Source organism: Lissotriton vulgaris, chromosome 3_1 (genome assembly GCF_964263255.1).
Source record: "Lissotriton vulgaris chromosome 3_1, aLisVul1.2, whole genome shotgun sequence".
NCBI lineage: Eukaryota > Metazoa > Chordata > Amphibia > Caudata > Salamandridae > Lissotriton > Lissotriton vulgaris.
In genome coordinates, this window is record NC_141689.1 from 561,910,238 (window position 1) to 561,924,896 (window position 14,659).

At 40.8% G+C, this 14,659-nt stretch overlaps 1 protein-coding gene across 1 annotated transcript in view; it reads left to right on the forward strand.

The window, feature by feature from the left end:
* Positions 1-14,659, forward strand: part of LOC147726801 (V-type proton ATPase subunit S1-like protein) — a 186,774-nt gene that overhangs the window by 55,222 nt on the left and 116,893 nt on the right. The window contains exons 2-3 of the mRNA XM_086962992.1: positions 512-552; positions 636-697. Coding sequence (XP_086819118.1) covers positions 512-552; positions 636-697 — 103 coding nt within the window. The remainder of the gene's footprint in view (positions 1-511; positions 553-635; positions 698-14,659) is intronic.

The window sequence follows — 14,659 nt, forward strand, 5'->3', positions numbered from 1 at the left end:
ACCATCAATAGTGTCATAGTTGCATATTCATAAGAGTGTAAAGGCGAACGATTTCTCGTGCTTGGTGGCAGTCCCTTCTCGTTGCACTCAATTGGTGGCTAATGCAGGCAGATAAGCGGGAATTTACACTTCTTTCCACCTATAAGCTCCTCTAACTAGGTGTTAAGTGGAGATTAGCCTTCCCGCCGCTTTGCATTAGAGTTAAGCCAATTCTTTTCCTTTTTGTCTTTCAAGGGCAAGGTAAATTCAAAGTCAAATGGTCATATTTTTGTGTGGTGTATACTGTGCTTTGATGCTTCTAGCACAGTAATCATGAAACGTATGCACTCTTCATTTAATGCTTTATATCCTATAAAAACCTGAAAAATAGATAATACATTTATTTTTTGATGGCTGCTAGGGTTCATTTCCGCATGTGGGTCAGCAATTCATCAAAAATGTAGGCCACATATGGTTTTAAAGAAATATATCTTATTGGGGTCAGTATTTCACTTTTCCACTTTTATTACAGCTCACAAGTGGATTTGGAGAAACAGCCGCTTGGAACAAATGGTAAGACATGCAATTTTCAAATTATGCATGTGCTGTTAAGTGCAAATTTCCAGATGTTAAAACATACACTGTTCCTTTCGCAGGCCAAATTAAGAACGACGGAGTTAAAACAAAACAGTGGCAAAAGCAAGTTGCAGTTATACAGGTTAGAAACAATTTATGAAAAACGTTTATGAAATGCTTATTTGTGCTAAAGTTATGTACATTTTAGAAAAAAGCGCATTTGCTGTGATGATTTTTATTATTTTCTGAAAATGTATTCAGAAGGTGTAGAAATTATGTGATGTGTTTTATTTTCGCATTTATAAAAACATATCGGCATTTATGATGACTCCCACGGGAATCCTGATTCAGCCACAAATCGGAGTTCGCACTTGAATAGGGATCAGGAATTTTGAAACAATTACCGCACCCCTGAGTTTTTCCACATGTTTTTTTGACAGGTTAGTTAAGCATAATTTGTGTGCGGGAAACCACATCATTCTGAGTTTGTGCACCTAGGAACAGGGAGAAACATGCACTATTAAAGCGTTTTCCCCCATTCTGAGTCGTGGATCATAGAATGATGATGTAATGCTATATCTGGTGAATATTTCACCCTGCTGTATAGTATTTACTTGGTGTGACATTACTGCACCAAAAGACAGCTGGAGTCATAGTGTTAGTAGTAGTTAATGTGATCAGTTGAGAGATGTATCACGAGCCAGAAAAAAAGGATCAGTTTCCGCGCATAAATAAGCAGGAATATGATCAATTGTTTTGGTGCTATTACAGAAAAGCTTCGTCCTCCAAGATTATGTTTGAGCAATGTAGGCACGACTATATGTAAATGTAAATGTACCAGCATTTATAGAGCGCACCGCTACTTCCCTGAGGTGGTGTCCCAGCGCTGTACGTATACCGCTTAGGAACCCTTCCTGGTTTTCCCTGTGAGTGTCCACTCCTGGGCACCCCCAGGGTGAACCCAGGCATCCCAGTGCTTTTGGGGGCGTTGTGGAGATTAAGCAAGCTATTGCCCAGAGTCGCAGAGTGGGACCCATGATTAGAATAGGCACCGAGGCGAGAATTATCAGGTCCGAGGAAATTGAGCCCTAGACTCGCCAAGGCGGGTATTGAACCCTGGTCCCAAGACAGACCCCTGCATCAGGGTCTGCCGCTCTAACCATTTGAGCCACACATCTCCGAGGAGGCGCAGAGGACACGTGCAGGTAAATACTGATGACATGTTACGCTACAAAATTAGGTGCATTGCATACCATGTAAATCCTTGAAAACCAGGCAACAAGTTTAAAACGGAATCCTTTGTTTTACTTGCAGCCAGTGCAGTTGTTTATAAGTGACGCAACATGATTTCTTAGAAGCTTTCAAGATGAGTCTTGCTGGTAAATTTTGAACCAATTGTAATAATCTGTGCCGGTCGTTCTTGGGAATTCTTAAATAGCGGGCCTTCGTATAATCAATCGGGAGCAAATAATAGCTCCCGTTATTGTTTTAACTTCCTCCAAAGAAAAATAAGATCGTCACTTTCTGGTCGTCCTTGGAGACCATGGGGTCTATTTGGGGCTTCACAGAGCGGTGGCTATCAATTATTACACCTAGGCTCTTGGCAATGGGAAGCGGGCTGCTAACAAGGGGTACAGAGATATGTATTGTTGTTCATTATCACTAGTTCTGTTTTATCTGCATTAAATTTTAAGGGAAGATTTTTGATTAATCCGTGGATGAAACGTATAGTATTTTGGAAGTCCTGTTGAGAAGTGGCATTTCCTTCCAGACAGAGCACTATCTGTAAGTAATCAGCACAAATATATAGTCAACAGTCTCGCGTAGCGAATTGTCATTCAGTCAGTAATCAGCTGTCTTATTATGGATCTAACATAAACATTAAACACATGAGGGGGCAAAGCAGATCCTTGAGGGACTCCCCAGTTTACCGGCACAATTCCTGCTAAAAATTGAGATAATTGAACTGCATGTGCCTGATCCTTTAGATGAGATTTCACCCAGGTACGGAGAGGGTCGTTTATACCTGTTGCCTGGACACAGGCCTACAGAAATTCGTGATCCACTCTATCAAAGGCAGCGGATAAATCCAAAAGGAAAAGTGTAGGCAGTAGGTCCTTGTCCAAGTCAGCTCTTAAATCATCCACAGCAGTGGTTGCTGTATTGGGGACTGTCACAGGCCCACTGACTACAGGACGTTTTGGAATGCTGCCGAGCTCATGGGATGATTTCACTGCGGTGGGGGCTGATTTCGTTCATGGAGACCTGCGTGTGCTTCGAAATAATTGAAGCAAAACGAATTTCGTTCAGCACGCGCAGGTCCACATTAACGAAATCAGCCCCTAGCTCAGCAGCATTCCAAAACGCCCGGTAGCCAGTCCGTCCCTGGACTGTCCGAAAGTCAGCAGGTAAAGGATCCAAGTAATTACATGCTAATTTTTCGCACCACATGTGCTTCCAATAATTTTGCACTATATGGCAACAGAAACACAGGAAATAATGTATCAAAAGAAGAGGTCATCGCCTGTTTTTGTTTAAAGGACAATTACAATGTCTCTTTTTTCTAGGCTTCCAGTACTTTGCCTTGTAGACATAATGTATTAAGAATTGATAGCAAAAGTTTAATAATTATTGGAGATATAATTATCATAACATCCATAGGGGAGGATCAAGAGGTGGCGGTGACTTAACATTTGTCATTTCGATTTTTAGTGACTCTATCCAACAGTCTGAAGTCTGATAATGCAATTTGATACTTTTCATTATTGACAGCGTTGATTATAATTTTTGGTTCTTTTGTAATACTTTCTTTAATTTTGTTGACAAAAAAGATTCAGTTCATTCGAAAATTCCTGTGAGGGACCTTGTTTTGATGTGACCCTGACTACAGAGGAGAGTTCATGCATGATTTAAAAAATGTCATTTTGAGTATTATGTGCTTCGCAAACCTTTTTGGAGTAGTATGCACTTTTTATTTTTAAAAGTAGACTTTTATTATCCACCATGCCTTGTTTGAATTTAATCTTGCTGGTTTCCTCTGATTTAGCATTGATGCTCAAGTCATCATAATTTTAATTTGGCCTATACTAGTACTTGTGTAAACCATTGGGCGGTGAGGCTATTTTAATTACTTGTCTTCTCGTGTTGGGGGCATGATGGTTACCTGCCTCATTAATCCAAGAAGTAAACTCTTTCTTTGGTTTATCTAATGATACACTCAGTCTAGGTTGGTATTTTTTTAATGTCATTAGCAGACTTTAGGGATTACTCTTCAGCTATTTGCAGGGTGGTTTAAATTTGAATTGACTATTTTGAAATAATTTCAGTATGGGAATGTGAGAGGCTGGCCTGGTATATGATGTCCACTAATGTAAGTAGGCACCCTGCACCAGTCCAGACAACCCTTATGATGATTTAAGAGGTCTTGGACAACCTTAGAAAGCTCTCTAAGTGGTAGCTGTGGAGAGCAGCCTTCAGGCTTAGTCCAGAAGGAGTGTAAAGAAGCTTGTTTTACCAGACTGCAATCTTTTATGTAAAGATAAAGTGAAAAGAACCACACAAGGTATTTAAAAAAATGTATTTATTATATAATATTCTCTAACATATACACATATCTCCTACCCGGAGATATGCACAATGCACACAATACTTTGCTTAGAAATGAGGTAAATAGCACAAAATACACAGTGGATCCCAGGGCGGAGGGGGGACCAAACCATATTCTAAGAAAGTGGTATAAGAACCACGACTCGGGTCAAGACAGTGTCCAGAGGACGTATAAGTACTGGGGACCCAAGGTGAGTAGATAGGGAACCCACAGAGAGAGAGTGCAGTGCGTACAAATCAATGTGTAAGTTGCGGTTGGAATTTTACAGATTAAGGACCCTTCCCAGTGGACCCTGAAAAAACCCAGTGGAAGACATAAGGTTGGAGTGCCACCCCACTCGTGGATACCCTAGTATCAATATTACCCACACCAGGAAAGCCAGGTGCATAGGTGTGAAGTGGTGTCAGAAACCGCAGTCGAACCCAATGGATGATTTCAGGAAAGTGCCGCTGCGGGAGAAGGAGAAAGTGTCCGGTGGAATCCGAATGTGGATTCTGGATGAGAAGTACGTGCAAGCAGAGGGGACAGAGTCTATATCACTCAGGAGTGACCAGGAGATCTGGAAGAAGAATGCCCACCGATGTCAGTGTTGCAGGAGAGTTGACGGTGAGCTTGACTCTGCAGCTGTGAGGACCAGGCGATGCTGAGGTAGAACAGGAGCTGTGCATGCACTGTCCCACGTCGGATGCCAAGAGTTGAGGGGTTGGTGTCCGGCGGGAGCTCCAACAAGCCTTGGCAACTGCAAACAACATAGAAGTCAAAGAAGGTTCAATGTCGGGACCAGCAAGATCCAGGGGACTCACCACAAGCATGGGAGTCAGGGCAGACCCCAAGCAATTAGTGGAGTCAAAAAGAAACAAAGGTGACCCTTAATAGGACCCAGAGGCTGGAGGCACTGGAGTAGCAAGACGACCACAAGCAGCTCACCAAAAGATGCAGGTCACGGTGCAAACAATGCAGTATGGATGAAGACTTTGGTCACTGAAGATGCTTGAGGTTGGGGCTTCTTGGAGCTTGAAGATCTTGGTGGAAGGAAGTCAAGAAGCCTTTGCAACTGCAAGTCGTCGAGGTGCACAGGAGTTCAGTTCCTGCTGTTCCCTCGAGGGATACTGGCCTCAAACCTGGTGAGAGGGCAGGGCAGGCCTTGAGAGCTGTGGAGAACCAGGGCTCTGTTAATAACAGCATATCTAGTTTGACTGAGGTCAATACATCGAAAATATGACTATGTTTTTATTAGTGATTGCATGTTTAAGTCGTCTAGCTTGAGACTATCATACATCTTTTAATGTCCTTGATTAATGGAAGACATTATGATTTATTCTATGTCTTCTATTTGTTGTTTAGGGGTACCATATTTCGGAAGAATACATTTAACATGAGAGGTCAGGGGGGTGCCTATATGATTTAATGGTTTAAGTTTCTCTGGTGAATACCTTCTGAATACAGCATATTGGCTGCTTTTGGTCCTGGTCGGGCACAGACATGTGCAGATGGCTTGCCTTTGGTGCACTGCTGGTGCCCTTGCTGTGTACGTTTGCTGTGCAAACATGCAGCCAGCTTGTTTAAATGGCCCCTGGCACATCCAGAGCACTGACCCTCTAAGATGGGGCTGAAAGAGTCGACCAGGAAGTGGTGGAGCTTCTGCCCAACAAGGAATAAAGTAAATTAAGAAGATCTCGCTTTGTAGACTTTAACTAATTTAAATTTAAAATGCAAGGTGCAAGCCACAAACAATCTTGGTCAGTCCCCCAATAAGTTTCCAAAACCCGCTTAAAGTCATGCACAGAAACGTCTCATGGCATAATTTCCACTCCGTTTCTGAACGGGAAGTCTTCAACATCCTATCCAAACTCAAACCGTCCTCCCACACTAAAGACCCTCTCCCTTCCACTCTCGTCCAAGATCTCAAACACATCATTGGCTCCTACTGGACCAACATCATTAATGCCTCCCTCTTAACAGGGAATGTGCCCACCTCCCTTCAACTCGGACAAATCACTCCCATTCGCAAAAATCCCAAGGCTGACCCTAACCATCTCCGCCCTATCTCCAACCTCCCCCTCCTCTCCAAATCCCTCGAAAAGTGCTCCCTACTTCAACTGGATGAACACATTAACACATTCAACCTCCTTGACCCCCTGCAATCTGGCTTCTGCAAAGGTTGTAGCACTGAAACTGCACTGCTCAACATAGTGAATGACATACACCTTGCCCTGGACAAGGGTGAGACCTACCTACTCATCCTTCTTGACCTCACCGCTGCATTTGACACAGTTTACTACCCTACCTTACTCAATACACACAAGGATCGATTTGGCCTTAAAGGCACTGTCCTTAACTGGTTCATCTCCTACTTCCAACATAGAACCCTACAAATTAAAATTCACAATTTCCTCTCTAGCCCAACATCTGTCTCCCTAGGTGTCCTGCAAGGATCCATCCTCTCTCCTGCCCTTTTCAACCTCTTTATGGAACACCTTACCCTGATACTTAAACAAGCCAAAATCAATTATCACCTGCACGCTAATGACACCCAACTGTACTATAAAATAAAATCCCATTCCGATATCCTGCATCTCAACACAGCACTAACTAAGATCCAAACTTGGTTCCACAACAACCATCTTAAACTCAACCCTAATAAAACTGAGATCATCCTCTTCTTGCCCAAAAACAACCCTCTCCCCATTCAAAATGGATCGCTGACCTGAATGCCCTAAACTGCCCTCTCTCCCATGCCGAATCTGTCAAATCACTCGGCATCACCATCAACAATAATCTTACACTAAACTCCTATGTTAAGAATTCAGCAAAAAGTGCACTTTTCACACTCCGGCATCTCAAAAAAATCAAACCCTTTATTCCAGCCGAAGACTTCAAAGTTATTACCCAATCACTTGTCCTATCCAAAATCGACTACGGAAATGCCCTTCTCTCTGATACTCCCAAAATCCACCTTGCCCCCATCAAATCCGTCCTCAACCTTGCAGCTAGACTTACAACAAACTGTAAACGTTTTGACCACATCTCATCTGCCCTCAAGGCCCTCAAATGGCTCTCCATCCTAGGTAGATCCTCCTATAAAATTGCCTGTATTACACACAAAACCCTCTATCAGAAGACTCCAACCTACATATCAACTAAACTCAAAAAAGCTGGCAGCACCCATATGCTGAGAAGCACCAACACTCTTCTTCTCATACCCCCTCTACTCAAAAAAGCTCCTCACAATCCTGCTTCTTCTCTGGCAAGACCCCTACCATCTGGAACACCCTCCCCAAATTCCTTCGATGCAACCCCTCCTATGCCAACTTCAAAAGAAACCTTAAAATACAGTTCCTCACTAAATATTGGGGAAATTAACTCTCTGTTCTCCTTTTTGACTATTTTCCCTCCTCCTGCCTTAAGCAACCCCGCCAACCCCTCACACCCACTCACACCCTCCTCGCCCCCCTCTCCCTCATTATATTCCCCCACACCCTGCGATGTCCCCTGAGTCCTCCTTTGCATACTGGAAAATAGCAATCTATAACGACATTCTTGTTCTTTCAATTGATGTTTTGTATATCTTATATGCCCTCCTCTCATTATGTACTCTAAATGGTTCCTTTTTATTTTTGCCTGATCAATTGTAGAATTAGTTTCGTGCATTGCTATTGCTGTTTTCTTGTTTATTACCATTGCTGATTTAAAGCGCTCTGATACCCTTGGGTGGAGCTAGCACTATATAAAACCTTCAAAATAAAATAAAATGAGCAGTTTAAAAATGAAGATACATTCAAAATGCAATTTGCTAAAATCTATGTTAAAGATAATCAAGTTTTACTAACAGCAAGTCAGGCAATATTACTCTGAGAAGGTGAACAATCAAAATATCGAGTCCAAAATATCGAATGGACATAATATCGAGTTTTAAATATAGAATGGACAAAATATCGAATGGACAGAATATAGACATCAAAAATATCGTTTTTTAAGTAAGTAATGTAATATCGAATGTGAAAAATATAGAAAGCTAAAATATCGAAGTATATAATATAGGTTATTAAAATTATCGATTTTTTAATAATATCAATTTTTTTTATAGTTTTTTTATGTTATTATATGTGTGAAAAGTGTGTATTTATGTTATAATTAATTTTAATTAGTGAATTTTGTTTTTATAATTTTTGCGTAATTTTATTCTGTAGCGGGTTGTGGGTTTATAGGGAAATAGGGTGGGAAGTAATTTCATTATAATTAATTAAATATGTAAATTTATTTATTGGTATTACTTTTTCATTAATTGTTAATTAGTTTATTTTTGTAATTAATTACATTTTAATAGGTAATTATTTTTAATTAATTGATTAATTGCTAATTATGTTAATTTTACAAAATTATTTTCTGTAGCGGGTTGTGGGTTTATAGGGGAATTGGGTGGGAAGTAATTTAATTATAATTAATTAAATATGTACATTTATTTATTGGTATTATTTTTTAATTAATTGTTAATTCATTTATACTTGGTAATTAATTAAATTTTAATTGGTAATTCATTTTATTAATTGATTAATTTCTAATTATGTTCATTTTACTAATTTATTTTCTGTAGTGGGTTGTGGGTTTATAGGGGAATTGGGTGGGAAGTAATGTAATTATAATTAATTAAATATGTAAAATTATTTATTGGTATTTATTTAGAATTAATTGTTAATTAAGTTTTTATGGGTAATTAACATTTTAATTGCCAATTAATTTAATTGAATTGATTCATTGCTAGTTATGTTAATTTTACTAATTTATTTTCTGTAGCGGGTTGTGGGTTTAAAGGGGAATAGGGTGGGAAGTAATTTATTTATAATTATTTAAATAATTAAATGTATTTAATTATGTTTAATTCGAATTAATTGTTAATTAATTTTTATTTATTAAATAATTAATTGTTAATTTGTAATTAATTTGTATTAATAGGTAACTAATTGTAATAATAATGTTAATTAGTCATTTTAATAGATTAATTATTATATTATATTAAATTGGCAATTACTTTTAAATACTTTTTTATAGATATTAATTAATATTTTTTTAAATAATATATGAAGTATTTACTTTCCCTAATGTTGCATTCTCAGGAGTGGGAATAGTAATTTTAACCCTTACGCTATCCAATGCTTTCCCTATTGTTGCACTCTTTGGAGTGGGAATAGTAATTTTGACCCCTACGCTATCCAACCCTTTCCCTACTGTTGCACTCTTTGGAGTGGGAATAGTAATTTTGACCCCTACGCTATCCAACGCTTTCCCTACTGTTGCACTCTTTGGAGTGGGAATAGTAATTTTTACCTCTACGCTATTCAACGCTTTCCCTACTGTTGCACTCTTTGGAGTGGGAATAGTAATTTTTATCTCTACGCTATCCAACGCTTTCCCTACTGTTGCACTCTTTGGAGTGGGAATAGTAATTTTTACCCCTACGCTATCCAACGCTTTCCCTACTGTTGCACCCACTGGAGTGGGAATAGTAAATTTTACCTCTACGCTATCCAACGCTTTCCCCACTGTTGCACCCACTGGAGTGGGAATAGTAAATTTTACCCCTACGCTATCCAACGCTTTCCCTACTGTTGCACCCACTGGAGTGGGAATAGTAATTTTAACCCCTACGCTATCCAACGCTTCCCCTACTGTTGCACTCTTTGGCGTGGGAATAGTAATTTTTACCCTTAAGCTATCCAACGCTTTCCCTACTGTTGCACTCACTGGAGTGGGAATAGTAATTTTTACCCCTACGCTATCCAACACTTTCCCTACTGTTGCACTCACTGGAGTGGGAATAGTAATTTTTACCCTTACGCTATCCAACGCTTTCCCTACTGTTGCACCCACTGGAGTGGGAATAATACATTTTACCTCTACGCTATCCAACGCTTTCCCTACTGTTGCACCCACTGGAGTGGGAATAGTAATTTTAACCCCTACGCTATCCAACGCTTTCCCTTCTGTTGCACTCTTTGAAGTGGGAATAGTAATTTTTACCCTTACACTATCCAACGCTTTCCCTAGTGCTGCACCCACTGGAGTAGGAATAGTAATTTTTACCCCTACGCTATCCAACGCTTTCCCTACTGTTGCACTCTTTGGAGTGGGAATAGTAATTTTTACCCTATGCTATCCAACGCTTTCCCTACTGTTGCACTCCTTGGAGTTGGAAAAGTAAATTTTACCCCTACGCTATCCAACGCTTTCCCTACTGTTGCACCCACTGGAGTGGGAATAGTAATTTTAACCCCTACGCTATCCAACGCTTTCCCTTCGATTGCACTCTTTGGAGTGGGAATAGTAATTTTTACACTTCCGCTATTGTACGGTAATAATATTGGATATTATTTAATTATATTATGTTACTATATATATATGTTTTAACAAATATGATTTAAACATTTTTCTTATAACTTTCATTAAACTTTCATTAATTATTTAATTATTATAAGTTAATTTAAGTATTTTTAAGTATATTTTAGTAATTAATTTTTAATATTAATTTAATTTAACATTGTTTTAATAAAGTCGATATTTTTATAAACTATATTTTAGTAAACGATATTTTTAACTCAATCTTTTTGTACTTACCTGTTTGTAGATACAAACTCGATATTCTGTCTGTCGATATTTTGTCAACGATATTTTTGATAGTCGATATTATGTCCCTCGATATTATGTCACTGATCCCTCAGAGAATTGTGCTCTGCATCTGCATTAACACACATATTCAAATAGCAGGATCAAACGGGCAGCTAGTTTGTTTAAATAGGCCCTTTGGCACGTCTAGAACATTGACCTTCTGAGATGGCACTGAAAGAGTCGACCAGGAAGTTGTTGTGCTCCTTTTTTCCACAATAAACAAAATAAACAAACCTAAAAATTTCACACAGAAAGTGATTGAATTTGCCAGGTTAAAAATGAAGATAAATTCTTTACTTCTGCCTGGATAATTCAAGCAAAGTTGTCCCTTCCACCTCGGAGTATAATTCACTATTGCTGTTAGTTCACTAAGGGGGGACAGTTTGGACTTGCTCCAGTTAATTGAAATGCTTGATACACTTGCTACCTCCCTTAAAAACACCAGTCTTGTCTCTGCAGAGTTTTGCAGGTAGATTATTGTCACCATGCATGGTGATGATGTGTGTATTGAACCCACTATTAAGTACTCGTCATGTAGCAGACCCCACTGGTTCCAATGCTAGCACAAACAACGTAGGTGATAACAGTAATGTTGTTTAGTTACCCTTCCACCGGCCCAACACCACAATGCATGATTTTATCCTCGCTGTTGATTTATGTTAGACCTGGCATCCTTGGCGTCGTTTCCCACTGACTTTTTACCTTCAGACATCCTGTTTTTGCTGACTTCGTTTTTGCTGGCCTAGCACTTTACCACTACTAAACAGTGCTTGCCATTCCAACCTGGATTAATAAGCCTTTTGCTAGGCCCAAACATTCCTTTTTCATACATGTAAGTCACTCCTATATTAGGCTTTTGGCAGCCCCAATGCAGTGGCGGCAGCCAGGTATGGAGTTTGGGGTGGGGGGTGGGCAAGCTGCTGCTGGTTTATCATAGACTGCATATCTAATGGGTATTTACTGCCCTGGCTTTCGAGTAGAGAGGGATGGAAGTAGAGGGCAGGAGAAAAACAAAAAAAGAAAAATAAGTCACTTACTTGTCTTGCACGTCCTTGTTCCTCCCGATTTTCTTCTCCACTCCAACATGGGCCCAGCCAACTGCCTTAACCAATCCGGGCGCTGCTCTCATGCTGTGAGAGCAACGCCAGGATTGGATGGAGTGGGCTGGCTGGACGCTCCTTCATGCCATGTAGGCCTGTGCTTGGACTCCACCCAGCTGTCTAAGACAGCTAGATGTAGAGATTCAAAGTGCGCATCTCACTTTGACTGGTGCAAGACAGAAGGCCCTAGTGACATGTGCACTTTGGAGCATCCGGCCAGCCACTGCTCCTGTCCTCTGCTGCCAATAGGCAGAACAGGACATGCCCCACATTTCTCTGAGCTCAGGGAAGGCTGGCAGCTGCAGTGTGGTGAGTGCGCACGTCAGAAAAATTAAATAAAATCTTTTTATAGCCATTTTATTTGTCCTGCATGACTCACAGTGGGGGTGGGGGTGATACTCCCCAAGTGAACAAACCGCTGCTGCCCCAATGGCAAGTTGCAGTGTATTAAAAAAAGTAGACATGTGCATTTAAGTTGTACAAGTCCTGGTAGTGAAAAACTCTTACATTTGTTTGTCACTACCAAGGCCTATCTCTCCAGTAAGAATAACATTGGAGTTGCCTTATTACGTTTTATAAGTGTAATTTCCAAATGGGAAGAGACAACAGATTTATGTTTCTTGTCTCTGGAATCATAATTTGAAATCCTAACTGATGGTGAATTCAGATTTTAAATTAAAATTCTGAAAATGCTACTTTTATCAAATTTTCTTGCCTTAGCCCTTTGGTGCCTGCATCCTGTCTCTGGGCAAATGACTGGGTGTAGTTGGCAGTTAGGCTTTGTGTAAACCTGCTAGACAGTCACACACAATGGTGGCTTAGGTGTGACGTGATTGGCCATCACTGGCAAGCTTGGCCCAGCCTTACTTACAACTGAATAGGCTGTGTCCTGTCTCCACACAAAGGACTGCATGTTCACTGTAGTCAGTCTGAAACCAGGGCAGGGAAGGCATGGTATCTGTGCACTACAAAGACATGCCTCCAGAAGCTTTTCCCCACTTCAAACGCACAACTGTCTATAAAAGAAGTCCATCAGACACCACCACTTCAGTACACTTCTGGACCTATGGAGAACTTGACAGAAAGAAGGACTGCTGTGCTGCAAAAGGATTGCCACTCTGCTAGACTCCTGCTTTGCTGTACTGACCTCCTACTTGCTGCCCTCTAGCCTGGGTGAGAAGGACTGGACTCACTTAAACTCAGAACCCAGAGTGACTTCAAGGGCTAATTGACTGGCCTCCTGATCTGAGCCTCAGGGACATAACAGGCTTCAAACAGCATTGCATCTCTACCTGGACTCTGCCACCCGTACATGTACCATGCCAATGGGTGCTCTCCAGTCCTGGAACCTTGGAAGTGGGTCTAAATTCCTCTGCAAGTGTCCAGCAGAACTGACCCATCTTCTCTGCTGCATGGTTCAACCGAATGCAGAACCAACGCATCACTGTTGCTATGTGGATTGGACCCGTCGCAAAGACTTGCATCGCTGCCACAGCCCACATCGCCTTTGAAACTGCCACTGCAGGATGCATTCTCTGCGCAGGCTCTCACATCTCTCTTCAACAGCAGTCTTAAACCCAAACTTCGCATTGCAGCCTCGTTGCTCTTCGGGACTGATACATCACCAAGACTGCATGCTGCATTCCCGACTCTGGACTTTGCATCGCAAACTCTCATTGAGGGGATCCCCGATGCAACAGAACCTTGCACCACAGCCTCACCACATCTCACAACTGATGCATCAACTCAGCTGTTTGACACAATTTTGACACAGCTCCATTTTTCTTAGCTGGTTTGGGACCTTTTTTGTGTGGTGGTTTCACTGGTTTATTTTTTGAAGTGTTACATAAATACTTTACACAATGTGCCTAATTTAAGCCTGACTGCTCTGTGCCAAGCTACCAGAGGGTTAAGCACAGGTTAATTTGGGGGTTCCCTGTGCCTTACCCTGGCTAGAATTGTGCTTGCTTCTTGACCAGGGCTGAGACAGAGTCAACCAGTAACCCAATTTCTAACAGTTCTGTATATAAAAATGTAATACATCCTGTAAAATGGGATCCAAATCCCATGTATTCATGCACCTCCTGGATGTAATCTAATTCTATGGTGTCAAAAATCTTTTCATCATCCAACTCCACCTATGAGTGGTGTTCTTCTGATGTGTCTAGACTGTTCGTAATGTGTGTGAGGCTCTTAAGAGTTTGCATGGTGTTCCGTAGAGCACAAACCCAAGTGTTAATATTGTGTCTCCACCAACACCTCCAATAATTTTCTTATAATTGTTGCAGCAAACGTTTGATACATGTCAGCCGTAAAGCGTTCATTTCCTGGGGTTTTGCTGTCGCCATTAATGCCTATTTAGTTAGAGGCATCTCTAGTTATTCTGACTGATCATCTGTGAACTGGGTAGTCTAATTTCCCCAAGATTGTATTTTATTTGCTCTGTGGTTGCAGTTCTTAACTGCTTGTACAATTCATCTAAGTGCTCATAACATACTCCGTTTACGCCTTCCTGTGTGCTGATACGTTGATTGTTGCTGAGCCCCCACACCATACTGCATGGCCGCTCTCTTTTTAGGAGACCCGGCTGAAGTCTGCCATCCTTATACTTTGCTCTGTGAAGTCTTTGCCTTTACTCCTCACTAGTGAATTTATCCCACAAATCCCAAGGTTCTTTTAGCTTCCTTTCTTTCTCTCCCAGATCTGTTGCTTTCTAAGGGTGCTCCATTACTCC